We start from the raw sequence: 27404 nt of genomic DNA on the forward strand, positions 1-27404 counted from the left end.
GACTCAGACATTGGCCCTTATTTAACCGTGTAATCTATATACCTTCATTTTTTTTATTATCAATTAAAGGTCAGTGGTTTGCTTTTTGACCACTAGTGGTGCTATTGAGCAGCACAATTCAGAGCTGTACATTAGAGAGAGTCTGTCCAACTCAAATCATGGGCGCCATGTTGGATACATTGGTGTATGTGCCATGTTGAAAAAAATTGCTTATTTTTACCATTAATGGTCCTATAAATGTCATTACCAATGCGTGTAAATATGTAAACAACCCTCACTTAAACATCCCAGCGTCTACTTACTTTAAATATCTTAAATGAGCCAGTAAGATGCTTTGTAGCCTAATCACGTCCTCAGTCATGGAGCTGTGTTTACCTTCTACTCAGTCTCCCGTGTTCATCAATCACTGTTAAAAAACTGTAAATACTCAGAAATAGAAAATTAAGCTAGTCTTACTGTCATTAAGTATTATTCATTATAACATTAGCACGCTAGCCATATTAACTTAGTAACTGAGGCAAGGTTGTGGGTCACTCTACATCGGCATAAATTACATGGGTTTCACAGTATACATATATGATATATATTTTTCTAAGCCTTTGGTCTAGATAACTAGCTAGCATAAGGCTAGCATAAGGCTAGCATTAGGCTTGATTGACTTTAAACTTCATTTAAAGGCATTTTTGAGATCAAGGTTCACATTAATGACGGTATGACTTTATTTTTCCTATATAAAATCTTGACAAATGTCAAAGAGAGACATTGACATTTACCTCACATAATAAGGAGAAATCAGTTGAAATCCAATTCTTCCTTTTAATCTTCTGCTCCCATAACGTTCTCTGTCTTTGTTCACTGGAGTTTCCCCAGTGTTTTCCTGTAGACTCCAGCACAGGACTGTAGCATTTTTAACTTTTAATCCAACTTCTCTATTCTCTGCTATTGCCACTTCCCTATGGATGAATATTGGTTAGATGCAGAGCTATAGATGTATCTAACATGGCGCCCATGAAACACGTGACCAGCTCAGAACCAATCGGTGTAGAGGGATCGTTCAGACGGTCCGTTCTCTAGTTGGCCAGATTCTCGCTAATATACGTATCTGACACAATTTGTGAGTAAAGCTTAATGTGAACAACTTCTTTTAGTTTACATGGGGACACTTTTTTGTGTATTCAGTTTCCAAAATTCACTACTTTTATTTGTTTACATCCAAACATTTGTTGATTAACAATCAACATGAAATTGATTAATGAAAGGATTGAATCTGTCCATTGTGTATAAATGCTATAAACGTAATAATGAGAGGAAAGCCAGTAGCATTCAGTGATAGGACGACAAATAGAATCACAAAAACAACCATGATAGAGACAAAGGGGTAATGGTGTTTATTTGCCTGAAATGTTAATAAGAAGAAAAAATGTGAAAAAACTCACATGAATCTTATGAAAACTAAAACAAGAACAAGACTCCCAGTAAAAGCTTAGTCCAACAGTTATAAATATTCATGGCTCCTCCACCGGGACCAGTGGGACCCTCCACGTCTCTGCTGTGGGTCTCAGGGGTCTTTGAAGAACAAGGAGAAAGGGAAGATGTGGCTGCAGAGAGAAAAAGAACGAATAGTAGTGCACATGCTTTGCAGCTGTGTAGTGGGTTCCTTGGCTTCCTCCGCTTGGCTGCTACTGTATATCATTATTACTGTTTGGCATGCTCATGCTGAACATGGTCTTGTCAGTCCTTGACGTGCCCGAGGACATCTAACGTCTAATCAGATATTTCACGGGAGTATTGTCATTTTCGTGTCTGTAATAGCTGGATTTCCCCAACCCTTTGTAATCTTTGACAACAGACTTAAGAGGCAGTGGGAAACTAGAGAAAAGATTCAGTCCTACCTGACCACTCGCATCAGAACTCCCGGCCTCTCTGGCGTCCCAGGTGTCTCGTCGTCGTCGTCCTCCTCCTCCTCCTCCTGCGCCATGTCCTGTGTTGTCCCAGGTTCCATTTCACCTGGACCTTCACTTTCTCTGATCGCGCTGTCACCTGATGTGAGAAGGGGATTGTCAGCTTTCCTGGCTCCAATCTTTGGGAAAGGATTAAAAGACATTTAAATGTTAGTAACCTTAGCGTGCCCATCTAGCTAACTCTCTAATATATCAGTAGCCTAGTCTTACAGTTCTCCCAGCTAATGATTAGTTGACTATATTATTCTGGTTGGACACTGGTTTGGTTAGAAAAAGCTCATAAGAGACGTTCACATAACAAGACTCAGTGAATCCCCAGTCGCTACTTTGTTAGTTTGGGTTAATTTATGTTTACCAAAGATTATATGATCATCTTCATCCTAATACGTTATTTAAGAAAAAGAAATAAAACATAAATCTCTGTGCCAATCACTAGCTGCGTTTCCAAAGTAAAAGATATTTCTGAAATTTCAATAAAGTACAATTGCGCTTTGTATGTGTTTCAATCGATAGGTGTTGTACAAATGAGTTGTAACTCTCATAAAGTCTCGTCTCACTAGACTTCACTTTGAGGAAATGAAGTGTTTCCATTGCACTTTTGCAATAAACTTTCATATCAATACATCTGAATAACCACCTAATGAAGGCATAAGGGTGTTTTAGTGATATTTGAGATTCCTTTTGAAATGTAGGTGTTTCCATTATCAGTGTTTTATTGCGATATTTGGGTTTTGCCTTAAGCCTAAGCTTAAGCCTTTATTTTTCTGTTTTGCATCATTGTCCAGCGTATTATAAAGAGGTCTATCCAAAATTATAAGGCTATATTTTAAATCAGTTTTCCACCTGTTTGGTTTATTAGAGATGGATTACTGGTAACAGGATATTTAGTACCAAAATACTAGTTTATGTCTATACTACAGAATTATTTCTATGATATAGTATTTAAAATTTATCGATTTTGAATGTCTTAATATTGATTTTAAAGCAAAAAGCCATGTTTTTGGCCGATCGTGAACGACTTCCGCACTTCCATCACCACTTTGAGTGCAATAAACTGGAAATGGATCATTTGGATTAATATTGTTTTCTGACTCAGTTTATCCAATAAAATTTCTCAGTGAACTATGTGGAATATCGCAATATCATAATATCGCAATAATGTATCGTATCATGACTCAAGCATCGTGATACGTATCGTGATACGTATCGTGAGGTATCTATTTGTGAAAGTGAAATATTGTGAGATGGCTTCTCGTCAATGAAACCTAATTCTCTGAGTGAGTTTTTGTTTTTACATTTGAACACCCAAAAGCAAGTTTCTCTCATTTTCTTGCTGAATTTACCAGAAAAGTGCTGCGATAGGGTGAAAGAGGTCCTTCTAATTCATAGGTCCACTATGACCTACAACATCTGCAAATAAATAAAAGGTGTCATTTGGTTAAGTCACTGGTCCAGAACTAAAGATGAAAAGCAATGAGTGGTAGATCTGCCATCATTGTGAAACTGGAAGCCATTTATGATTTTTTTTTTGCTATTCTTCTCTTGAACTTGTTTGTGCAAGAGCAACGAACTTCCAAGGACCATCCTGAGATCACCACAATGTTCGAACTTAATCCTTCGCAAAGCCTGCAGACTTGTATTGGCATCTCCTTTACGAAAATAAATAAGTCGACGGGCTGACATAACTGGTTGAAATCATTTTTTCCATTTAAAACAAACGATGAAAGGTGGAAAAACGTCCGAGTGGACAAGTGTAAAAATAGAGGATAAGAGGAGATTAAAGCTCCGTGTATGAGGGAGGGTAATTTTAGGACTTTGTTGCTAATCAAACTGAAGCACATCACCAGAAACACACACTCTCTCTCTGGCATACACACAATTACACAGTAACTGGTTGGCTCTCCGTCTGATGTAATGCTATTATTAACCTTAATCACACTTGTTATCCTACCTGTCTGCGCTGATGCTAGCCCGGGGCTGCAATAAAGACAAAGATGCTACGAGTGTACGTGGATGTGCGCGTTAGGGAGGAAATGAAAGGGGTGCTGTGAGATGGAAACTGGAAGATGAATTGTTGGAGTCAGTCAATTTTCACACAACTCTAGGCAGAAATGACCGACTACCTGATTTGACAGGGAACAACGTGACAAACCGGTTAATTGATACTCGGAAAAGTGAAAAGAAACACCTTGTCAACACGTCCCGGCTCTTCTGTCACGTCCTCCTCTTTGTGTCGAAAGCCTAAAGTCATTGTGCTGTAAGGTGGACAAAATGAATTTAGTTAGAAACATTAAAAATAAATATGAAATTATCACCGGAGCAGAACAGAAGAAAAATAAGAGAATAGATTAGGTTGTGTTTAGGTGAATAATACCGTAAAACACGTGCTTGTCAGTAAATGTCATAATTGTTACAACAGTGTGTTACACTCATTATCATGGACCCTTGTTTGTACTTTCACTACATGGAAAGGTCATCACATCATATGAAGATAATGGGACTGAAATAGGGGCTTTCCATAAACCTTCATTTCCTTATTATTATTTTTATTCATACCTTGGATCAGGGGATTAGAAAAGAAGTTTAAAATCATGGTGAAAATCTGGTTAAACTCTAAAACAGAAGGCCTCAGATTATCTTCAAGAAACCTTTAGTTGTCCACCTCCATGTCTGTTGGGACGAGGTGAATCAAACATGGGATCAATCAACTCTATCTTTGTTTCCTAAGTTTTTCTAAAGAAGTTTTCCTGGCACTCCTCCTCTCCTGTAGGTTAAATTTGAGTTGTTGACACCAGGAGTTTCCTGCAGATCCTGAGATGAAGCATTGGGCTCCTCACGGATTTCTATTTGCATTCTGCTCTTGGAACTAATTCACCATGAATGTGACATTTGAATTCACAAATAGATAATTACTGTGTGATCTTTATAAATCCCTTGCCGGCGGAAATCCTTAGTGTGGTGGAAATTGACTGAAATGTTCACTCTGGACACACACATAATAATCACACAAAACTGTAATGGTAATTACAATAGAAGACCAAAACAACACCTCACCACATGAAGTGGTGGAAACATTCGTCTCTTATAGTGTTCACAAAGACATTGTCTAACAATACACATGTCCGCTTGGCATCAGTAGCTGCGTTTACATGGTGTCATGGAGTACAATCGGTTTAGAAGCTCAAACCCAATGGAAATGCTCCACATAAACACTTCAACTGGAATAAACCGAAAGAAATTTCATTCGGTTTCCCAGGAAAGACGGAATATTTCTATTCCCAAAAAAGTCGTGTAAAGTCGTGTAAACGGTGAATCAGAGTGAAGTCAGGCTCCGTTCTGTCTGAGCATGCTCTGTCTTGACGTTCCAGTGACGTTCCCTCAATTGATCTGTTTTTAATAACTCTGAAAGAACTAGACATTATCGCACGCTTAAACGGCAGAAAAAAATAGAAATATCGAACCGTTTGAAAAGGTTCATCAAAAATGAACTGAAGCCGGGAAAGACTGAAGCGTGGAACAATTTCGGAACCACTAGAAAACCTGGACGGGCTAATATAAGGCTAACACAACAGCAAAAGTGGATACGACCCCACAAACTTTCAGAATCAAGGTGTTGCTTTAATAATAAAACTGTATAAACAACAGCAACTACTTCTGATTAGACGTGAGACGTCCATCTTTGATCAGTCACATGATGTTTTCATTGATGTCACATGTCTGTAAAACCTGAAACCTTCAATCAGAATGAAGAAAAAGTCTAAAACCTGAATCTTTACCATAACTAAACCACATTCCTGTCACACAGAAATAGGAAAAGGCCTCTTTTCTATGACCTAAGACACTCATGTCAAGTAACTCATCAGAAGGGGATCGTAATTACCCCCAAACAGAAACACAGTCATCTTTGAATTAATGGTCAACTAGTAACTTCACTTATATACCAGAATCGTAGGAATCCACAACCTTTGAAGGTCTCAACACAATTCAGTAGCAAAGAGACAAAGAAAAAAACAGATGTCAGAGATTTCACCAAGGAAAATAGTTCTTAGTTTGTCCAGCTGTACTTAGCTATACCATTCACATGTTTGAATCCATGGATTTACTACATTATCTGTGATGTGTGTTGGGTATGAGTTGACCAAAAACTGAGATCCAGATACATAGAGATCCCAAAAACAATCTGTTCTAACCTGAGATAAGACTTGATGTCAGTAACATACATAAATGTACGTACTCCCTGTTCATTTTGTAGAAGAAGACGAAAGCCAGAACAAAAGGTGCAGAGAGGAAATATAAAAGTCTTTTTTTTTTTTTTTGTCCGTTCTATGTCCGCACTTGTTCTTTGAAACTCATTCTTTTCTGCTCCCATTTTTCCAGCAGGTTTAACACAAAAACAAACCATCTGTCGCTCCAGGGCATCATGTAGACGCACACACACACACACACACTCACACATAAATGTCATCGGTGATGAAGCAGTGTGTAGGAAGCCTCTGAGAACAGCGCACACATGTTGGCAGCATGTGTGGTGGCGTTCACCATGTACAGTAGTAATGTACCTGAACTTGAACCTTTGTGTATTAATCGCCTTCCGTAAGGACACATTAATGTCATGTCATCCTGCGAGGCAATGACTTCATCCATTTTCCCGTGAAACTCGTGTGTTTGCCAGATGTTTACACGGTTTGTGCATCTGAGTGTGCGCTCCTCGAGCTAAAATAAGGAGATAATTCTGTTTACACAAGCTAAACGCAAACTAGTTTGAGGACAAGGCCTCGCTCGTATTTGAGGCGATCACTCTCGCCCCACTGATCCGACTGTCAGGCTGATTGAGGTGGCGCCCGCTCGCCTCTTGTCTGTTTCATAACACCGGGAAGCGGCGGAGCGTGCGAAACTAAGTGTAGTGTCAGGGTTTTAGGGATTTTATGAATAAGGAACACTTTCTACACTGTGTATTTACACGTGTGCGGCCGGCGCTGGTGTGAACAAGCATCCTCTTATTGCTTTCATCATCTTGTTCACGCCGGAGAGGGAAATAACCAATGACAGCCTGTCAATAACATCACGGCAACGCTGTGATTCATGATGAAGCCAATAACAGATGCTGTGTTTCCACTCTGTCAAAGGCTATGATCTCGGGAAATACGCGTCAGTTTCATTTAAAATCGAACAAAAGAAGAACAAATTTATCTTATCCCACGGTTTTATTTCCATTTGAGCTCAACTTTAATTTCAGTTCAAGTTTATATGAACTTGTAGGATGTTCGAGAGTAAATGTAGATGTTATTTAACTCACCCAGACATTATGGCCCTTCTCTCTGCATCCAGGTCCTTGGTTAAGGCCTTTAGTATGGCCTCCTCTAGTGGTGAGTCTGTCTTATAGCGCTTTGGCTGAGGCTCAGAAACAGAGGGGACGAGCTGCATTTCCTCTTTACCCTAAAGAAACACACACTACGGTCATTTCTGCAGCTTTATTTTATAGCTGCATTACATTTTTGAGTATTGCAAGCAGCGCTATAACATGAAACACACACCACAATATAACGCGGTGTATATACAGTATGATTGTGCCGGTTCTAGTCACAAAAACAATGGATTGTTTATCACGTGGGACACACGCCATATCAGACATCTCGACGATAAAACACAAACATGTTCTGTTCGCTCTGTTTTATCTGTGCAACATAAAAACAACTCACCTCCTCTGCTTGTCCCCCTGAAACAAGATAAATAAACCAATGTGAGATGTCATCACGTCCCAACATTATCTGTTTGCAGTTACTGTACATAAACCAATACTTGTATATTGTTTATTCTATTCTATTTTTTTTTAATCTTATTATTTATCTTTTCCACAGTCCACTCTTTATTCATGCATACATGCACACTGCAATTTCCCCATTGTGAGACAAATAAAGGTTTTCTAATTCAAATTCCAATTCCAATTCCAATTCTAATTCTAATTCAAATTCAAATTCAAATTCAAATTCAAATTTTAATTCTAATTCTAACAGTAAGTTTGTTTCTCCTACTGGGTCTGTTGTCTATCACTGTCCCCCAGCAGGACACGTTGTCCTTTCTAACCACTGACTTTCATCCATGTACAGGAGAGTATCACCCACGGGGAATAAAATTAGAGGAGGTAATTTTTTATTTTTTATTTTTTTACATCATGCACTTTGAGAAAAAAGTTGAACTTAAGAGAAAAAAGTCAAAAAAGTAAACCAGCAGGACAGTAAGCACATGCAGATGGGTTTAATTAATAAATATTAATAATAATTTAAGCTTGTTTTGTTATTTTTTCTCAAAGTGCATGATGATAAAAAACAAATCTACCTCATCTTATTTGTTTTTTTTCCCTAATACTCTTCCGTATCCATGCAATACGTCTGGATACACAAAGCTGAGAGTGTATCCAGTATAAATGTTGTGTGCATCCTCACCGTTTTGCTTCTTTTTCCCCAGGTAAAGAGTCAGAACAAACGGGTAGAATTCTAGTTCCTTCCCGTCGTGTTTGGAAACTCTCCTCCATCGCTTCTTATCTGGCAGCGGCCGTTAACAAAGACTTTGGTGAAGTGTGCAACCAGTTTGTTGGCAAAAGTTTGGAGACACTTTCTCATTGAATTGAATGAGAAAGTCCATAAACTCAGACATGAAACTAACATTAAATCTACTTTATAGACATCTCTTCACCCCCAGTACCAGGATACTTAAGCCCTAAGAAGTTTTGCTTTCTACATAAAGACTTTAAATGTCCTTTTTGTGTATGAAAACAACTTGCTCCCTCCCAGTCTTGTTGTGGGGTGGAAATGCAGACGAATACACAATCACAGCTGTGCTAGACTAAAAGTTAGAAAAAGGAATTTAGGAGCTACTCATGTGATTAATTATATGATAAAATACTGCAAACCCAACACCCAAAGTTCCTTTAAAAGTTTGTGGGATAAAATACATTTTCCTGAACTTAATTTAGATCCTAGTCCATGTGGTGCAAACACTGTGTGCATATAAAGATTCCTAGTCTCTGGATAAAGCTCTGTGAAGGAAATGTGGAACAATAATACTCCTGCTGCTCCTACAGGATCAGGGTTACACACCAGAGTTCAATAGAATAAGTAGTAAAATGAAGGACATGAACACAGCGATGGGTGAAGGATACGTGGATAGACGGTGTAGTGGGTGGAGGAGAAGGGCTGGAGGTCGTCCAGGTTCCCAAGAACAGTTCTGATAATATCCTAAAAAAGAGAAAAGGCAAGAGATAATGAGATGAATTCAAACAGAACAGTGTGTCAAAGCAATAAACGTGAGTAAGAAGATGAGAAACATCCTAATTTACCTCCAGTTCTTGACTGAAGCCGTCCTCTCTCCTAATCTTCTCCCCGCTGATGAAACACATTCAACACAGTTCACAGTTAATTTTTAACTTTTACAGCACAGTTAACTTATTCCAGATGGTGTAAATATATTTACAACATATTGTATTTGTCACCACTGCCTGATATTAGACTTTGAACCGTCTAATACCGAATGAGAATGAGCAGAAATGCTGCTGAGGGTTGACTGTCAAAAAACATTAAAGTACAGATAAGATAAAAAGTAAGAACAGCTCTAAGGCTTCAATTAGGACTTTTATTCCAGGGCGATATCGCCGACTAAAGGCTGACACCCTGTGGGGTCTTAGATCCTCTTCTTTAGCAGATGAAAAGAAATGTCATCACAAACTTAAGACAGAACAGACATCAAGGCATGTAATAGTGGATATTATAGGCATAAACGTATCAATGTTTTCTTTCTTTCCTGCAGCTCATCTGACTCTGTGGCAGCTTTTGAGACTGAATAACGTTTTCCAATGCTTTGAAGATCAGAATCTATGGGGAGAAAAAGGGGGGATGTGATGCAGAGAGGTGGATGCAACTTCAATCAGCAGTGGTTCTCTGGCCTCCAGACTAAGATGCTGTGCAGGTTTTATTTGCTTTGAAATATTCAGATAGTTAAGTAGCAGCAGTTTCTGTAATAGAGAAATAATAATCTCTTTATCTCTTTTCTGTTTCCTTCATCTAGTTTTGATCTTGTAGGTTTTAGGCTTGGATCTGTCCATGGCTTCGTCACAGAGCAAGATGTGCAACTAAATTTACAAAATCTATCTCAGTATTTTTTACTAAATCTCATCTCAAGCTTCGGTTTGAGTTCGTACACTGTATTTTTTTGTGATCACCTCCGATTTATTCGTCTCTGCTGAGCCTTGAGATTGACTGGACTACGCCGTCCTGGGATTTATCAGTGGCCTTGTCAAAGGAACTATCAAGGTTTGAAGGATATATTGAATTCGGAGTTTGTGAAAGGGTGATTATTTCAGTCTTGCCTGCAGGTGGCGCCTTCTCTGATCTTGAACTTGTAGATGAATTTGCCAGCTTTAAAGAGCCGTCTTTCTGAGAATGGGAAACGACGGGTCTGCGGTGGCATGGCTGAACTGAAAGTGTTGGGGAAAGAAGATCCGAAAATTAGCAAGTTGAAATTGTAGAACATGTGTTATGTGAACATACAGGGTTCTCAAGTTTTGAACTTAGTTTGGAGTGAGATTAGATTTGAAGATAATGTATGAGTATATTAAAGTCGCCGATCATCCCTCAGCAACAACATTATGTGTCTGCCTGAGTAACGGTAGCCATTTCGCCCGCTTTCCAGCTCATCAATGCTAGCAACATAAAATAAACTCTGATTGGGGGGACCCCCAGGACTAACACTGCCACCTACTGGTGAGGAGGGCAGGCCATTTGCGAATCATGAGCTATTTGTTTGTGGATCTGTGTGGATCTTCGACAAGAACATCTCAAAAATGCGTAAGTGAGGAAAGAGCAGAGATGGGGACTCGAGTCACTTGGACTCGAGTTGTTGTTTTTATGACGGCAATGAACATTAACTCCAGACAACGTGACAGCTGAGTAAATGAGGTGTGTGTGTATTTATATGTATATATACGGCTTTAATGCAATGAATATGATGATAAAACTGAATTAATTAAGTAAATGTGATTTAGTATGGAGCAAGTTAATTAAGTTTATTTATTTATTGTTTACCATGTGTTATGTTGAATGTTGCAGGTCTGTCTGACCACACAGACATTATGGAGTATGAAAAGACGCCTGCACTGATTCTACGCAGCCTGCAATCGCCTTTTTTCTTGTTCTTTGCAAGGCAACTAAAATACTAAACACTATTGGCAGAAGTGACCTTGTTTAGACTGAAAGTCATCAATAAATCACTCTATGAAGTAATTTCTGTTTTGTGTGAATCCATGATGTATTTTAGTGACAATCAGTAACAGGTTGGACACATTGGCCGATGATGTTTACTGACAGTTACGTATATCTTGCATCTATAAGGTGTAAGTCTGCACATGTGTGACTTTGCACATGTGTGACTTGGTCCAACCTCTGGGTAAGAGATGCAAGTGAGTGATTAATAATTCACAAAATGCTGAGTCATACTTCACAAGCAGAATTTTCAGTTTTTACAAATGGCTTTTTTTTTTTTCTTTTACAAATGGAAAATTGTGTATTTACAAAAACACAATATATTTACAAGTACACCTGTATTTGTAAAAAAAAAAAAAAAAAATACAAATTACAAATTAGAAATTTGTGTTTGTGTTTGTGGACAGCAAAACATGTGTGCAAATCAAAATTAGTTGTAGATCACCCTCTGTGCGTTTACAAGTATTAATGTTATATGAATTAATTTTACTAATCGCTTTTATATACAGGCTGTGTTACTAATGTGTGTCATTTCTCAGAAATGTCTTCTGTGAGTAGGTGAATTTAGCCTGTGAGACTTGAGAGCCCTGGCAAGAAAGTAAACAAAAACAAAATATGTATTTACTCATTTAAAACTCCTTAAATCTCTTTCTCAATCCTAATATTGTTATAATGTATGCAGTAAAATGGTTTTGCTTTGTCATCCAGCGGCCATAAAAATTTCACTCACCGGCAAAAAAAGTTGGACAGGTGTCCCCTCCCGTCAAAAAAAGGTCAAACCCGATTCGCTGGACAAACTCAATTCCCGCCTTCCGGTCATTTGGATCGCGTTGATTGGCTAGACTCTGAACCAATCAGTGGCGCCAGGGCACGTGTTGCTATGGTGACGGAGAAACACTCCCCGCCCCTTCCGTCCGAACTGATTATGTCACTCGGCTGCTGTCATGTGACCTCATGCAGTCAGCTGGAGGACCCGAGGAGGACCAGGACCAGAAGGTTAGCGGAACATATTCACGAACAGTAGCCATTTCTTTTATTATTATATAGTCTCACCGTAATCTTAATTGACACTTTTCTCACTGTGACTAATCTTTTTTTTTTTAGCAATACTTTTTATACTCTACATTGCGACGCGATAATTGTGTGACACTGCGTCATATAAAGTGTGTGTTTTTTATTTATTTACTATGTGGATTCTCTCATATTTATATTGTATGCCCTGTTTTTACACTGCACACTATTTCATTTCTTTAGTGCACTACTGAGAATTGACAAATAAAGAAACCTTTGAACCTTTGTAACGCAGGAAACGATATTTGTGTCTTAGTGAAACTTAGGGGAATAGTGATGGAAAACCAGCAGAAGTCATTGTAACATGTGTCAGACTCCTAATATTATTTTACTTCTTGTCTTTGGCAGTGCAGGAGAGTCCAGATCGTCTAAATCCAAATAAGAAAATAAACAAGTGCCTTGCAGATGTCTGCCTCCTCCACCCCTTCCGTCCTCCTGAATACAGGGGCCCAGATGCCCCTCTTGGGTTTGGGGACCTACACGTTGCAGAAACCCGAGGAAGTGCATCGCGCTGTGGACGTCGCCCTGTCCGTTGGTTACCGGGCCTTTGATACCGCTACCTACTATGAGAACGAAGCCGCCTTGGGCCGAGCCCTGCGGGAGCTCCTGCCCAAACATGGCTTAACCAGAGAAGATGTGTTCATAATAACGTTGAGTATGATTACAACATAATAAGAGACATTTACTTCGTCTTTATCTCTCACATATTGTGTTGTATTTCTAAATCACGTGATTTTCTTTTCAGAGAACATGTGAAGCTTTTAGTGGCTCCCTGCTCATGCAGATTTGTTTTCCCTGAAACTTTTCTCTTCTTATTCATGCAGTAAGCTGCATCCTAAGGATCAGGGTGAAAAGGCCAAGGAAGCAGCCCTCCTCAGCCTGTCTCAGCTGGACCTGGGCTATATCGACCTTTACCTGATCCACTGGCCTGGCACGCACGGTGTGCCCGAGACCGATCCAAGCAACCCAGGTAGAGTTCACATCAAGTCGGGAATTTGAAACATAACTAGCCTGTTTGTAAGAGTGAATCCAAAACGTGTTGCTTTGCTGATTTTTATATTTGATGTCAGTAAATCGAGCTAAGAGTTGGGCCTTACTGGAGGAGCTGCATGGCCAGGGGAAGCTCAAGGCCATAGGAGTGTCCAACTACACACCAGCACACATGAAAGAAATGATGCAGAGCTGCAAAGTCCGTCCTGCTCTTCATCAGGTGCAGTATAATTAAAAGAAGAACATGCATCACATGATTCACAGCATGAAACACAAAGAAAAAGCTGGAAATCTCACACATTTATTGGGGGACATATTTCTCTTCAGGTGGAGTTTCACCCACGGCTGTGCCAGGCAGAGATGAGGAGGCTTTGTAAGGAGTATGGAGTGTGTTTCCAAGCGTATTCCTCTATAGGGCAAGGAGACCTGGTCACCAACCCTGTCGTCATGGAGGTTGCAAAGAGCTGCCAGCGTACACCTGCACAGGTATGAGGCCACTCCCCATCTTGGGTCAAGCTCCTCTATTCAGTGTTTGAATAAATCATTTTATGGCAAACACTGAAGGCTTTTTCTCTGCTCCAGGTCCTGTTGCGCTGGGCGGTGCAGCAGGGCGTCCCAGTGCTGCCCAAGTCGTCAAATCCAGAGAGAATCGAGGGGAACGCAAAGATCTTTGACTTCACATTGAGTGACGCGGACATGGACAGGCTCTCGGCTTTGGACTGCGGACACAAGTACTGCCCTGATCCTTCAAAGGTGCTCTGAAAGCCAGATTTGATATGCAAAAGGTGTTTAATGAACCATTTATGGGGAAAAGTGCTTCAGCGCAAATTTAAAATTGTGTCTTTCTGTGAAATTTAGAATCATGTGGTTTTTAACCAACTAATCAGTGAAGATCACGGTAGTAACATTTCTCAGACTAAATCCAGGTCAGGCGTGGTCTTCAAGGTCCACCTCTGCACGAACTCTGAGCATAGCTGCTTTATTAGGTACCACGAATAAGTGTCCTACTGTTATCTAATGTGATAAGCATATGAATCAGCACTTATGTTCTAATGGTCTAAAATACATTTCTACATTTCTTTGCCAATTCAATTTATTGTAACTTCATTGAACTTGATTTTCTACATGAAAAATAAAAAAATGATAATTATAATAATAAATCATCTGCAAATAATGCCACAAAGCCTCATGTCGTTGCTGTAGCGCCATGTTCTAAACTTTTTTTTAGTGGATCGTCGGTGATACGTTAAAGTACACGGTTTTCGAATTACGTACTTCACAATGGTTTGCGTTATTGACAAAATGGTTGTGTTGCTGAACACTGGGAAGCTGTCCCTTTGTTCTTTAAGACCTTAAAACTAACTTTGTTTGCACCAACAAATTCCTGGTTTTGCACCAAAGTCCAGCTTTGCTGTTTGGTGGTAGGGGACCTCCTGTTCTGGCTGCAGCTCTCTGCATCTGCATCGCTTCACCGTGCAGTGCCCGACTCTACTGCATGACTTTTTCATTTTCGGAGGAAAAAATATTTCATCCTATTTTTGGGGAGCTTTGGGGTGTCTAATAATATATCAGTTATAAAATGTGACCCCCACCATCCCCCCCAAACAGATATTGGTTTGTTGCTTCAAGACAACATTGTGCAACAAGGGTAATCAAACACCAAGTTATTTCATAATAAGTTTTAGAAGCATAACCAGCATGAACAAAAAAACAAACAGCAAATAAACAATGGCAATATTTCGTACAACAATAAAAAAAAAACATTTAAATTTGAACAGGGATCTCTGAGGGAGTTTTAGGGACTTATTGGGGGGGTCACACAATCAAACTCACACCACTTTCAACTCACCATTTTATTTGGACAGAGATAAGACTTGTAACTTTTTTTTTTTTTTAAAGGGCCAGTGTGAGGAATGAAAGTGTGGTTTGTTTCCTCAGGGCAACGCTGTGCAGTAAAGGGTTAACTGCAATGTTGCGTTTTTGAACCTAGATAGGACTTTGCCTCCAACACAGTGGGTGCAGTGAACCTTCACACTGTTTTCTTAAGCTCCAGCTTCTTATGTCCAGCTAGAAACCGCGCGTCTCTCTCCTCCCTCCGTTGTTGTTCACGTTTGTGTCCCTGCGTGGTATCACACGTGAGTCGTCCTCGTGCTGAAAACTTGACATGTCGCGTTCGTGACTTCACTCACGCAAGAAGAAAGCAAAACTATCTCTTTTTACTCATGAACATAAAAAAATAATAGTAACACACAGTGACTTGGATAAGTAACTTTATCTGATTCCTGGTTTGGAAATAGTAATGTGTTAGATTACTCCTTGCTGAAAAAAAGTGGTGAGATCACTGGCATCACTGCTCATCATTGGTAATGGCAGCTTTTTTTTTCTTTTGTCCACAGAAAGCTAAACTTCCCAGTGTTCAGCCACACTCATGTACACATGTATCAGAATCAGAATCAATGAGCCTTTGCTTGTCCCACAAATTTGGAAAATTACAGGAAAAGGGAGTGACATGAGGAGGGGGAAGGAGAAAAAGCAACCCCCACACTATGCTCCTATGGGGAGTACAGTGTGGGAACATAAAACAAAAACATCTCAGCACATAATTGCACTTTACAACATGAAAAGTGTGAGTGGGAACGTGTGTATGCATAGGCTGTGTATAACTGTCTACACACGCGCCTGCATAAATGCACTTATGTGGCATATCCATACACGGGCGTGTACACACATACACACGTGTGTTCATGCACTTACCGTCTGTATAGGCCTGTACATGCACACAAGCGTGCACAATGCAATAATGTAATTCAAATGCAGCAAACTTATGTAGCGCGTGTATAAGAGCACTATGCACACACGCGCATAGGCGTCTAGGTGTATTGAGTGTTAATTATGAGGTGTCTTCTTAAATTCCTCCTCTATAATGTAGGTATGCTTAAGTGACAGCAGTGATCCCAGGAAATCGAGGTCAGAGTTGGGCCTCACTGGAGGAGCTGCATGGCCAGGGGAAGCTCAAGGCAATAGGAGTGTGCAAGAAAGGAAAGGAGATGGCAAAGAGGTGGCAAAGAGCTTCACCAGCGTACACCTGCACAGGTATAAGGCCACTTCCCATCTTGGGTCAAGCTCCTCTATTCGGTGTTTGAATAAATCATTTTATGGCAAACACTGAGGTTAAATCCAGATCAGGGTTCTGCATGAAAATATTGTAACTTTATTAAATGTGATTTTCTACATGAAAACTAAAAAAAAATGAAAAGATTAATCTGCAAATAATACCACAAAACAGACAAACACCAACAGTTAAACCACTGAGCGTGAGTTAAACCTTCTATATGCAGTGAATGAATTAAACATGTGTCCCTGCGTCCTTCCGTCAAAACCAAAAACACCCGATTCGCTGGACAAAGTCAATTCCCGCCTTCCGGCCATTTTGGATCGCTTTGATTGGCTAGACCTTCGACCAATCAGCGATGTCAGAGAAGCTGTCACTATGGTGACGGAGAAACCCCGCCAAAACGGATTATGTCACATGACTGTCGCCTTACCACGTGGAGCCTGGTAGAGGAGGGAGCCCGTAGCAAACATTTGTCTAATGTTTCACGTTTACGTTACACGCTGTGTTTGAATTTTCTACTTTTTCTTGTGTGTGTGTGTGTGTGTGTGTGTGTGTGTGTGTGTGTGTGTGTGAATAGACGTTAGGACACTTCCAGCGTGTGTACGTTTTTCCCCCGAAACGAGCTGAAAATATTCACAAACGGTATCCATGTTTTTTATTATTACTTCGCCTCACTGTTATCTTTATTGTGTTAATTAACGTTGCATCACTGTCGTGTATATTTAGCGGTCACCTTTACCAGGTTACGTCAGGTTACGTCATCAACACGTTTATCACCATAACTAGTTTGTGATGCTCTAACGTTTTAGAAATACTTTTTATTCTCTATGTCGTGACGCTATAACTTTGTAACTGTGCATAGCAGTGCATCATATAAAACATGTACCCTGTCACACACAGTGTATATGGCGAGCCTTTTTAACATTTAATGGATAGACTCGATATGCGTTGCAGACATCTGTAATTCAGTTCTTCCTAATCGAAAACAACTCATCAGATATCCACAACGTCATGCTTCCTATACACAACTGTCACTCTTCCTAGGACAAATGACATCACATTAGCCATTCAAGTGTATGGAGTTTCTCATTACAGATTTCATTCAGCTGCAGATATCTGCAAAATGAAATAAGATATCTGCAACTGAATTACGACTAGTAGTAGCTAATTCCAATTTCAGATATCTACAATTTAATTCTGACTAGTCACAATTTCAGTTTGATAAATATTCAACTCCTCTCAATTACATATATCTACATATACCTTTTTAGTTATCTTTAATTAAGTTTTGACTATTCAGAATGTCATTGTAGATATCTTGAACTGAACTAATGACTAGTCAAAATGTTGTCGTCGATATCTCAAACTGAAATTAGGAATAGTTATAATTTGATTGTAGATATCTAGTATCACGTTATGGATATCTTGAAATGAATGTCGATTAGAGATATCTGAAACTGTCTGTAATTACAATTCTGCCCAGTGGAAATATAATTACAGATATCTTGAATTACACTTTTGACTAGGCGAAATGACGTTGCAGATATTGCCCGATTCCATCGTTAGACAGAGCCACAGATGTCCACCACTGTCCATGTGTCAGTCTCCTTATATTATTTTCCTTTTTGTCTTTGGCAATACATCACAGTCCAGATATCCTACAAGTGCCTCGCAGATGTCTACCTCCTCCACCCCTTCCGTCCTCCTGAATACAGGGGCCCAGATGCCCCTCTTGGGTTTGGGGACCTATAAGTTGCAGGCTCCTGAGGAAGTAAACCGGGCTGTGGACGCCGCCCTGGCTGCTGGTTACCGGGCCTTTGACACCGCTGCTGTATATCAGAACGAAGCTGCCTTGGGCCGAGCCCTGCGGGAGCTCCTGCCCAAACATGGCTTAACCAGAGAAGATGTGTTCATAATAAGGTGGAGTATGAATACAACATGAGGAGAGACATTATTGTGTTGTATTTTAAATGATTGGATTAAAATTAAGACTCTACCAGCCTGGATGTCACGACCTTATCATGTGATTTTCTTTTCAGAGAACACATGATGTTTTTAGTGGCTCCCTGCTCGTGCAGATTTTTCCCTGAATAGTCTTATTTTCTCTAATTGATGCAGTAAGCTGCATCCTAAGGATCAGGGTGAAAAGGCCATGGAAGGAGCCCTCCTCAGCCTGTCTCAGCTGGACATGAGCTATATTGACCTTTACCTGATCCATTGGCCTGGCACGCAGGGTCTGGAAGTGACTGATCCATGCAACTCAGGTAGAGTTCACATTAAGGAAAATGAAACATAACTAACCTGTATATAAGAATCTAAAGCGTATTGCTTTTCTTTTGCTGATTTTATATTTGATGTCAGTAAATCGAGCTAAGAGTTGGGCCTCACTGGAGGAGCTGCATGGCCAGGGGAAGCTCAAGGCCATAGGAGTGTCCAACTACACACCAGCACACATGAAAGAACTGATGCAGAGCTGCAAAGTCCGTCCTGCTCTTCATCAGGTGCAGTATAATTAAAAGAAGAACATGCATCACATAATTCACAGCATGAAACACAAAGAAAAAGCAGCATTTATTGGGGGACATATTTCTCTTCAGGTGGAGTTTCACCCACGACTGTGCCAGGCAGAGATGAGGAGGCTTTGTAAGGAGTATGGAGTGTGTTTCCAAGCGTATTCCTCCATGGGGAAAGGAGACCTGGTCACCAACCCTGTCGTCATGGAGGTTGCACAGAGCTGCCAGCGTACACCTGCACAGGTATAAGCTCCTCTCCTCAGTGTTTGAATAAATCATTTTATGGCAGACACTGAAGGCTTTTACTCTGCTCCAGGTCCTGTTGCGCTGGGCGGTGCAGCAGGGCGTCCCAGTGCTGCCCAAGTCGTCAAATCCAGAGAGAATCGAGGGGAACGCAAAGATCTTTGACTTCACACTGAGTGACACGGACATGGACAGACTCTCGGCTTTGGACTGCGGACACAAGTACTGCCGGGATTCTTCAGAGGTGGTTTGAAACACTAGATTTGAAACTCAAAAGGTGTTTAATAAACCATTTATGGGGATTCATAAAGTGTATGAGTCACCACTTATGTTCTTATGGTCTAAAATACATGTTTACATTTCTTTGCCACTTAATAGAAAGGAACCATTTATTGTAACTTCATTGACCTTGATTTTCTACATGAAAATAAAAAAAATCATCTGCAAATGATGCCGCAAAGCCGTCATGCCTTTAAACACCAACAGTTGAACCATTGATTGTGAGTTAAACATGTGTCCTTCCGTCAAAATCTTATTCGCCCGCCTTCCGGCCATTTGGGTCGCTTTGATTGGCTGGACCTCCGACCAATCAGCGGCGTTAGAGCAGCTGTCACTAAGGTGACGGAGAAACTCCGCCCAAACTGGTTGTGTCACATGACTGTCAGCTGACCACGTGGAGCCGGGTAGAGTAGGAAGCACGCAGCAAACATTTTTCTGATGTTTCAGTGTTTACTTCACACGTTGCGTTTTAATTTTCTACTTTTTTTCTTGTATGTGTGTGAATAGACGTTAGGACACTTCCAGCTCGTGCACTTTTCCCCCCGAAACAATTTACCCGAGGCGACCAGAAGGTTAGCTGAAAATATTCACAAACAGTATCCACGTCTTTTATTATTATTATTCACAATGTTAATTGTGTTAGATAATACTGCGTCACTATTGTGTATATTTAGCGGTCACATTTCAGACGACGTCATTAACACGTTTAGTTTGTGACGCTGTAATGTTTTAACAACACTTTTTTGTTCTACGTCGTGACGCTATGATTGTGTAATTCTGTGCGTAACAGTGCGTCATATGAAGCGTGTGCTGTGTCACACACATTGTAGCGCTGTTAAATTTCTGTAGCTACAGTCCGACGTTGTTGTAACGCTGCTATGTCATCTTCTAACAGAGAAATAATATCTGTGTCTTAGTGAAACTTGGGGGAATAGTGACGGAAAACCAGCAGAAGTCATTGTAACGTGTCAGTCTCCTAATATTATTTTACTTCTTGTCTTTGGCAGTGCAGGAGAGTCGAGATCATCTAAATCCAAATAAAAAAAAAAATAAACAAGTGCCTGGCAGATGTCTACCTCCTCCACCCCTTCCGTCCCCCTGAATACAGGGGCCCAGATGCCCCTCTTGGGTTTGGGGACCTACAAGTTGCATGGTCCTGAGGAGGTGCATCGGGCGGTGGACGCCGCCCTGGTTGCTGGTTACCGGGCCTTTGACACTGCAGCTGTCTATCGGAATGAAGCTTATTTGGGCCGAGCCCTGCGGGAGCTCCTGCCCAAACATGGCTTAACCAGAGAAGATGTGTTCATAACAAGGTGGAGTATGAGTACAACATCAGAAGCTATATTCACTTCTTCTTTATCTCTCACATATTGTGTTGTATTTCAAAGTCACATGATTTTCATTTCAGAGAACACGTGAAGCTTTTAGTGGCTCCCTGCTCATGCAGATTTTTCCCTGAATGGTCTTCTTTTCTCTAATTGATGCAGCAAGCTGGGCCCTAAGGATCAGGGTGAAAAGGCCATGGAAGGAGCCCTCCACAGCCTGTCTCAGCTGGACCTGGGCTATATTGACCTTTACCTGATCCACTGGCCTGGCACGCAGGGTCTGGTAGTGACTGATCCACGCAACCCAGGTAGAGTTCACATGAAGTCAGGAATTTGAAACATAACTACCTTGTATATAAGAGTGAATCTAAAACGTATTGCTTTTTAATTACCAGGTGTATTTAGCGTTAATTAAGAGGTGTCTTGACAATGACGAGTCTCTGATTTTTATATTTGACCTCAGGAAATCGAGCTAAGAGTTGGGCCTCACTGGAGGAGCTGCATGGCCAGGGGAAGCTCAAGGCCATAGGAGTGTCCAACTACACACCAGCACACATGAAAGAACTGATGCAGAGCTGCAAAGTCCGTCCTGCTCTTCATCAGGTGCAGTATAATTAAAGGAAAGACCTTGTATCAAATAATTCATTGCATGAAACACAAAGACAGAGCTTTAAAATCTCACACATTTATTGGGGGACATATTTTTCTTCAGGTAGAGTTTCACCCACGGCTGTGCCAGGCAGAGATGAGGAGGCTTTGTAAGGAGTATGGAGTGTGTTTCCAAGCGTATTCCTCTATAGGTCAAGGAGACCTGGTCACCAACCCTGTCGTCATGGAGGTTGCACAGAGCTGCCAGCGTACACCTGCACAGGTATGAGGCCACTCCCCATCTTGGGTCAAGCTCCTCTATTCAGTGTTTGAATAAATCATTTTATGGCAAACACTGAAGGCTTTTTCTCTGCTCCAGGTCCTGTTGCGCTGGGCGGTGCAGCAGGGCGTCCCAGTGCTGCCCAAGTCGTCAAATCCAGACAGAATCGAGGGGAACGCAAAGATCTTTGACTTCACACTGAGTGACACAGACATGGACAGACTCTCGGCTTTGGACTGTGGACACAAGTACTGCTGGGATCCTTCAGGGGTGGCCTGAAACACCAGATTTGAAACTAAAAAGGTGTTTAAGTAATTATGGATGGATTACTTAAAGATTATGGGGTCCCTGAACATCTGCAATCCCACGAAAATAATCACAAAGGGTCCAAATAAACGAGGAACCTTGACAAAAACAACCACAGACTGATGTGAAATATCCGCATGATACACAGCTCGACCACAAATGAGGCATTGAATCGCTTCTCCTGTCAGTGGTTTTAATGTTGTGGCTGATCGGTGTACATGGAATACATGCTAAATTGCATTTCCCATGAAGTAGCCCTTCTTTCTGCTACCGTATTCACAGTTTTCAGTTTGTTGTGCGACGATTTACTGTCTCCAAATCTTTTCATGTGCCATCATTCTGCGTTCTCCGCAATCTGTTGCCTCACGCTGTTTGACCGGTCCTTTAATGTCTTTCACGTCCTTGCCTCTCCATTTGAATTATTAATGAATAACCACTAATTTGCGATGAACAAAGCTCCCAAAGCCTCTTTACTGCCGGAGAAATTACGAACAAAATACGACAAAGAGAATCTCTTTAAAACCAAAAAAATTTTAAATTTTATATTCAGGACAGCATATACCAGAGGTATCACAGCTGTAGAGAAAATACATTTACAAAAAGTCATTAAAAACTGGAAAAGAATTCAACAAATAATGGAAATCTTAAAATTCAATTTTCTCCACACACACACGCACACACACGCATTTCAAGTAATACTGCAAAAGTCCAGGTGTCCAAGCAGTTTCTTTTTTCCCTCCGAGGTGCGTTCACTGTCACAAAACTCTCCTGGAACTGACGACAGATGTCCCCCCCCCCCCCCCAGTCGCGACAGTGAACGCACCCCTTTCGTACATTGTGCTTTTTTTCTCGAGCACAACACACGGCGATGAGCAGTAAGGCGGTAATTGGGTGAACAGACGAGGCTGGCTACGTGGTGTCACGTCACAGGTTACAGCATGTTCAAGGCAGTTCATTACAATATCATAAATTCCAGCTGCACGTAAATGTTTATGAGAGTAAAGCATCCACATCCCGGCCTGGAGGAAAAACACAACTCCTCGACCTCAAACACTCATCCTGTCTTTTTTTTTTGTTCATACGTAAGAAATCTGATATCATAAAAAAAAAAAAAAAAAAAAAACAGTGTTTGTGTGGGTGTCACCGTCCAGATTGTCTGGAATTATCTGAGTTTAGGAAAAATAATAAATAAAATAAAAGGAAGCAGTAAAATTTGACATTTAAAAATAAAAAAAATAAATGCAGCCCCTTAGCTTGCACACCCGAGCACTTCACAGCTCCACCCCGTTAAGCCGAGAGGAAGAGAATAAGACACAATCAGAACAAACTGTTACCAATTTCAATATAATCACATATTGATAAACGAGTCACGACTAACCTAATAATTTAACGAAGCTGTAAAGAGTGCTGGTCTTGGTTTAAAAATGTCTATAAAAGGTCATATAGTACGTATAGTATGTGCCAGGTGATTATCGAAAGCTGGAGTATCACGGATAAATAGCGAACGTAGCATCAGATCAGCACTTGTACAGCTTAACAGATTTTTTATTCACATCCCAATGCATATGAACCCCCCGGCAAGCCACATGTGAACATCTTATAAACCCAACGGGACCAGAAACTGACTTAAAAACCCTTTTACACCTGTGTTTAAATGTGAGTGGACTCCGTTCTCCTTACGCTCTGAGAGCTGAAGGACTAGTGTGTTGGCTCCCTGTACAGCACTTAATTCACCCCCACCCGCTTCTTCTTCTTCTTCTTCTTCTCCTTCTTCTAAATGTGCACGTAACATCTGTCACAACAATATGGATTGTACACTGCCTATTGCTCGGTTCGCCAGGCTTATTAAACCGCACGGCAACCTTGGAAATAGAATTCTGACCTTGCCTTTTAAACGCCCACCCACCACCACTTCACGATATATTAACAAAATATTTACACATAAAAATCCCGAAGGTTTTTTTTATCTTTTATGCAGTCTTTAAAAAGATAGATCGGTTTGTGCTTTTCTATGTACGTTACATGTACGTTATTTCTGCACCGTCGTAGATTGTCCTCGTACGAGATTGTTCTTCTTTAGATTGAGTCGAGACGTAAAGTGTTTAGTGATAGTCATGCACAGCGGTTGAAATGGTATTAGTTTGCGGGGGAGCAGAACAGGAAGATGGATGAAAAGATCCAAGTTGAATGTTTTTATTTTTTTTTTTGTAAAAAAATGTGTGTCTACAAACTTTCCAGATGCCTGCAGATTATCTTTGCACAGTGATCTCTTGGTGAGTTTGTTTAAACATTTAGATCGAGACAGGCCTCGGTTCGCGCGCAGACACCGGTACATTTCCTCAAGAAAAAGTGACATTTGAAATGGCCTCAGATTTCAGCACACTGGTCTCTCCATCCACAGTATATTGCATAGTGTTGATGTGAGAGACGAGACGTATTTGCGGTGGCTGCCTCTCTATAAGCGGGTCTATCTTTGTGTGTTTTTTTTATTTTAAGAGACTAGATCTCTTATCTTGGCCCATCCTTTCAGATGGTCCGTCCTGACTGACTTTCACCACCGTACAGTGAGCTAACCAACAATATGTAGTTTACATCACAACCGACACAAACACAAACAGTCCATTTAAATTGGAGTTTCCAATGATGTATAAAAAATTAAATGTTTAGAATGGGACTCATTAATAACAATGCATTCAAGTGTGTTTTACAGCACGTCCCACTTCAGCCACGCCTCTTTTTCTTTTTTAATTGTTCTATTTTTTTTGATCAAGCCAACCTCTTGCTTTTTGTCGCAGTTGACGTCGTTTTGACTTCAATTGTTCCCTGGGCTTCCACGCCGTTCAGTCTCCCGTCGTTTCCCCTCTTCCTCCGTCTCAGTGCCTACTCAGTGCGGTGGTTGTGGTTCTCGTGGTGGTTATTCTCGCCTTCTGTCTCCTGGTGACTAAAGAGGTAGCTCCACCAGCTTTTAGAGTGGTGCATCTGTTTGGTTGTCCCGGCGCTCCTCACCCTCCTCATCTCCTGCGCGAAAAAAAAACAAGTTCAAAATGAACCAGTTATACTAGGAAAACCTGATGCCTCGTATCAGCTGTGACGCTGTGCGCATGCAGACGATGCAGCCGATACCACTTCACAGCAGCGTACTACCACCACACTAACTAGAACTAACGTAATCTGGACAAGTAACAGGTTGGAAGTAGGTAAACCCACAGAAGCTGCAACACTAATAACGTGATGCCAAGTATCTCAGCTCTAGGAATATTTGTGATTCAAAGAAACGGTCGAGAACCACAGCATCAAAACAATGACGACAACCTTAGATGCAGCTTTGGTGTCCATCACAGATCTACTACTTTGCCAAGTAATCACTCGTTCTCACCCCTTTATCTAGCAGACTGTCGAACTCGTCGCTCATCCTCCGAAGCTGCCGGCCGTACTTCTTGGCGGCCCACAGGGCGGGAGGAGCCGACTTGGACCGACCCCTGAACGGAGCTCCGTCGGTAGGCGTGCCGGCCTCCTCCTCTCCCCTGGCCTGGAGCTCCTCGTCCCTGGAGACCGTGGACGCGTGGGACTCCGAGTTCAGCCTGATGCGACCGGCCCCTACTTCGGAAGGGAAAGGTAAGCGGGAGGGTTAGCAAATCGGAACAAACCCACTGCAGATGAAGTGCCAGCGACAGCTCTCGTCACTGCGTTGAGCGGATGATATTTTAAATGCAATATGGTGACAGAAAATGAAACTGGAGCAGACCACATAAGAGAACAAATTCTCTTCCTGCGCGAGCTACAGTGAGATATGTGCAGAAGTAATTATGTATAAGTAGCAGCTGTTGGTTATGAGTCACTGCTGTGGCATATGTCAGCATGTTGTGTTATCATACGCTACACATACCACACTTCACTTGTTGAGCATGGAAGTGCATGCACAGACAACAGACAAACGGATACAACAAAGAGTTATTTATCCCCCCCCCCCTCCTTTTCTGACTGTGATTTCTGAGAATTCTGCAAAAACATTCAATCAGTTCAATCACAGTGACGACAAATGCTCACACGTACTTTCCCCTCGTGATGCCTTTAGGGTTTCCTACCTGGTCCTCTGAGCTCGGGCAGGGTGAGGCTGCTGCGGTTGAAGACGTGCTCCTCTTGTCCTGCAGACGGTTGCTTGGTTTCTTCTTCCACTACCTCCGATGGCTCTGAATCGCTGTCTGAAATAGTGAAGTTTGCAGCCATCGTGACATCTGGAGGAACAAGCATTAAGTGGCATGAATAAGCAGGAACACATCAAAAAAATTACACCGTGTGGAAGCAGGTGCACATATTGTACACTGATCATTGCTTTAGTGGGTTGGTATTTATGTTGCACTGGACTTGACCTGTCAAGTAAACAGGCGTAAGACGTGCATTTCAAATAAATCCTGCACATTTGATCCTATGGTACAGAATAACACAAATAACTTATTATTTTCTAATAAAACCACACATTAGCTACTGATCCTATGAGAAGAAATGACACCAATGAGTGCATCAGAGTTGCAGCCACCCATCCAACACACCCAGAAAGAAGAGCTAGTGGCTAATATTAGCCGGTCCAGGGGCATTTAAGTGTAACAACTCGCAAGATACCCGACTCGTTTTGACAACACAAGACTCATATTTGACGTTATTGGGGACTTGTTGTTGCAGTGTTGTTAAAACCGACAATCAAAACCCCTGTTTTCCGGTCAACGCACTGACTCTCGGGTTGTGTTGTTGTTGACTGAAGAGGACAAAAGAAACTTCCTACAGGGCGGAAGCGGCAGCGGGTAATTCTAAGTCCGCGGCGTTTGTGAATTTTTATTACAACGAACACGCTTCCTTACCCGAAATCTCTATAGTGTGAGCCCCGAAAGTGCGAGCGTGTCTTTAGTTAGCGTCATGCGGTCCCAGCTGTTGTTGTTATCCGTGTCTTGTCTTGTATTTTGCGGCCGTACAGTACTCTCTTCAGCTGCGCGCTTACCCAATCGCCGCCAGTCTTCGCACCGCCGCGGCGCACTGACGTCACTGTTGCGAGCGAGGACTGCGCTCGGGCCTTGTTTTTCTTGGCCGCCGCGTCTCTACCGTAATGCACAGTAGAGATGCGCAGTAGGATTTTTTTATCGTGACACCGGTTAGATAATACTCAGCTAGAATTAAAGCGCAGGTAAAAAAAAAAAAATACACAAGTAATTTTACACAATTACACAACAAGTGGTCTATGTGTTATGCTTCCCATTGGACTATTATTAATAATGTATTAAATTGTATGTATTGTAGCATTGATTGCTCTCATTACGATGTAATATCCTTCTGGGAAACCCGGGTCGTGGCATTTACAGCGATCATGCATAACATTATGACCACCTTCCTGATATTGTGTACCTCTAACAGTTGTAGAGGTCATTGGAGAATGGTTGAAAGGTTGGAAAGGAAACATGGGACCAGTGTTATGTAAGAGCTATTTGAG

General features: G+C 41.3%; 5 protein-coding genes across 9 annotated transcripts; 3 read left to right on the forward strand and 2 right to left on the reverse strand.

The window, feature by feature from the left end:
* Positions 1 to 1375: 1375 nt before the first annotated feature.
* On the reverse strand, positions 1376 to 12029 carry LOC125012874 (membrane-anchored junction protein). The gene is made up of 10 exons (XM_047593068.1): positions 11946 to 12029; positions 10324 to 10431; positions 9298 to 9343; positions 9121 to 9196; positions 8405 to 8503; positions 7661 to 7677; positions 7258 to 7397; positions 4150 to 4216; positions 1893 to 2080; positions 1376 to 1598 (listed from the first exon to the last, which is right to left on the reverse strand). The coding sequence occupies exons 2-10, from the start codon at positions 10422 to 10424 to the stop codon at positions 1559 to 1561; spliced, it is 774 nt and encodes a 257-aa protein (XP_047449024.1). The 5' UTR covers positions 10425 to 10431; positions 11946 to 12029; the 3' UTR covers positions 1376 to 1558.
* A 103-nt stretch (positions 12030 to 12132) lies between these two features.
* LOC125012841 (glyoxal reductase-like) lies at positions 12133 to 14450 on the forward strand. 3 transcript variants are annotated; one of them, XM_047593017.1, is made up of 6 exons: positions 12133 to 12211; positions 12635 to 12936; positions 13111 to 13256; positions 13357 to 13496; positions 13604 to 13762; positions 13859 to 14450. In XM_047593017.1, the coding sequence occupies exons 2-6, from the start codon at positions 12692 to 12694 to the stop codon at positions 14036 to 14038; spliced, it is 870 nt and encodes a 289-aa protein (XP_047448973.1). In that variant the 5' UTR covers positions 12133 to 12211; positions 12635 to 12691; the 3' UTR covers positions 14039 to 14450. The 3 variants fall into 3 exon arrangements, with proteins under 3 accessions (XP_047448973.1, XP_047448980.1, XP_047448989.1); XM_047593024.1 differs by having other exon boundaries at positions 12141 to 12235; XM_047593033.1 differs by having other exon boundaries at positions 12165 to 12211; positions 12640 to 12936.
* Positions 14451 to 18035: 3585 nt separating this feature from the next.
* Positions 18036 to 19579, forward strand: LOC125012890 (glyoxal reductase-like). Its single transcript, XM_047593104.1, has 5 exons — positions 18036 to 18311; positions 18510 to 18655; positions 18753 to 18892; positions 18989 to 19147; positions 19221 to 19579. The coding sequence occupies exons 1-5, from the start codon at positions 18067 to 18069 to the stop codon at positions 19398 to 19400; spliced, it is 870 nt and encodes a 289-aa protein (XP_047449060.1). The 5' UTR covers positions 18036 to 18066; the 3' UTR covers positions 19401 to 19579.
* Positions 19580 to 19804: 225 nt separating this feature from the next.
* LOC125012861 (uncharacterized oxidoreductase YtbE-like) lies at positions 19805 to 22170 on the forward strand. 2 transcript variants are annotated; one of them, XM_047593046.1, is made up of 6 exons: positions 19805 to 19998; positions 20434 to 20739; positions 20914 to 21059; positions 21215 to 21354; positions 21464 to 21622; positions 21719 to 22170. In XM_047593046.1, exons 2-6 carry the CDS (start codon positions 20495 to 20497, stop codon positions 21896 to 21898), a joined length of 870 nt encoding a protein of 289 aa, XP_047449002.1. In that variant the 5' UTR covers positions 19805 to 19998; positions 20434 to 20494; the 3' UTR covers positions 21899 to 22170. The 2 variants fall into 2 exon arrangements, with proteins under 2 accessions (XP_047449002.1, XP_047449011.1); XM_047593055.1 differs by having other exon boundaries at positions 20439 to 20739.
* Positions 22171 to 22440: 270 nt separating this feature from the next.
* Positions 22441 to 26973, reverse strand: badb (BCL2 associated agonist of cell death b). 2 transcript variants are annotated; one of them, XM_047593090.1, is made up of 4 exons: positions 26782 to 26973; positions 26011 to 26160; positions 25302 to 25522; positions 22441 to 24943 (listed from the first exon to the last, which is right to left on the reverse strand). In XM_047593090.1, exons 2-4 carry the CDS (start codon positions 26150 to 26152, stop codon positions 24806 to 24808), a joined length of 501 nt encoding a protein of 166 aa, XP_047449046.1. In that variant the 5' UTR covers positions 26153 to 26160; positions 26782 to 26973; the 3' UTR covers positions 22441 to 24805. The 2 variants fall into 2 exon arrangements, with proteins under 2 accessions (XP_047449046.1, XP_047449038.1); XM_047593082.1 differs by having other exon boundaries at positions 25302 to 25525; positions 26782 to 26971.
* Positions 26974 to 27404: the final 431 nt, after the last annotated feature.

Source organism: Mugil cephalus, chromosome 1 (genome assembly GCF_022458985.1).
Source record: "Mugil cephalus isolate CIBA_MC_2020 chromosome 1, CIBA_Mcephalus_1.1, whole genome shotgun sequence".
Classification (NCBI taxonomy): domain Eukaryota; kingdom Metazoa; phylum Chordata; class Actinopteri; order Mugiliformes; family Mugilidae; genus Mugil; species Mugil cephalus.

Bases quoted from the DNA above. Each gene is read 5' to 3' on its own strand.
- badb (XM_047593082.1), bottom strand. From the start codon at position 26,152: ATGGCTGCAAACTTCACTATTTCAGACAGCGATTCAGAGCCATCGGAG. The intron at 25,526-26,010 runs GTAGGAAACCCT...TCCCTTCCGAAG, and splicing joins GCCCGAGCTCAGAGGACCAG to TAGGGGCCGGTCGCATCAGG. The intron at 24,944-25,301 runs GTGAGAACGAGT...TTTTTCGCGCAG, and splicing joins ACAGTCTGCTAGATAAAGGG to GAGATGAGGAGGGTGAGGAG.
- LOC125012890 (XM_047593104.1), top strand. From the start codon at position 18,067: ATGTCTACCTCCTCCACCCCTTCCGTCCTCCTGAATACAGGGGCCCAG. The intron at 18,312-18,509 runs GTGGAGTATGAA...TAATTGATGCAG, and splicing joins GAAGATGTGTTCATAATAAG to TAAGCTGCATCCTAAGGATC. The intron at 19,148-19,220 runs GTATAAGCTCCT...ACTCTGCTCCAG, and splicing joins GCCAGCGTACACCTGCACAG to GTCCTGTTGCGCTGGGCGGT.
- LOC125012861 (XM_047593046.1), top strand. From the start codon at position 20,495: ATGTCTACCTCCTCCACCCCTTCCGTCCCCCTGAATACAGGGGCCCAG. The intron at 21,355-21,463 runs GTGCAGTATAAT...ATTTTTCTTCAG, and splicing joins TCCGTCCTGCTCTTCATCAG to GTAGAGTTTCACCCACGGCT. The intron at 21,623-21,718 runs GTATGAGGCCAC...TCTCTGCTCCAG, and splicing joins GCCAGCGTACACCTGCACAG to GTCCTGTTGCGCTGGGCGGT.
- LOC125012841 (XM_047593017.1), top strand. From the start codon at position 12,692: ATGTCTGCCTCCTCCACCCCTTCCGTCCTCCTGAATACAGGGGCCCAG. The intron at 12,937-13,110 runs GTTGAGTATGAT...TTATTCATGCAG, and splicing joins GAAGATGTGTTCATAATAAC to TAAGCTGCATCCTAAGGATC. The intron at 13,763-13,858 runs GTATGAGGCCAC...TCTCTGCTCCAG, and splicing joins GCCAGCGTACACCTGCACAG to GTCCTGTTGCGCTGGGCGGT.
- LOC125012874 (XM_047593068.1), bottom strand. From the start codon at position 10,424: ATGCCACCGCAGACCCGTCGTTTCCCATTCTCAGAAAGACGGCTCTTT. The intron at 4,217-7,257 runs GTGAGTTAAATA...TCCACCTTACAG, and splicing joins AGAAGGGCCATAATGTCTGG to CACAATGACTTTAGGCTTTC. The intron at 1,599-1,892 runs GTAGGACTGAAT...TTCTCTCTGCAG, and splicing joins GTTCTGATGCGAGTGGTCAG to CCACATCTTCCCTTTCTCCT.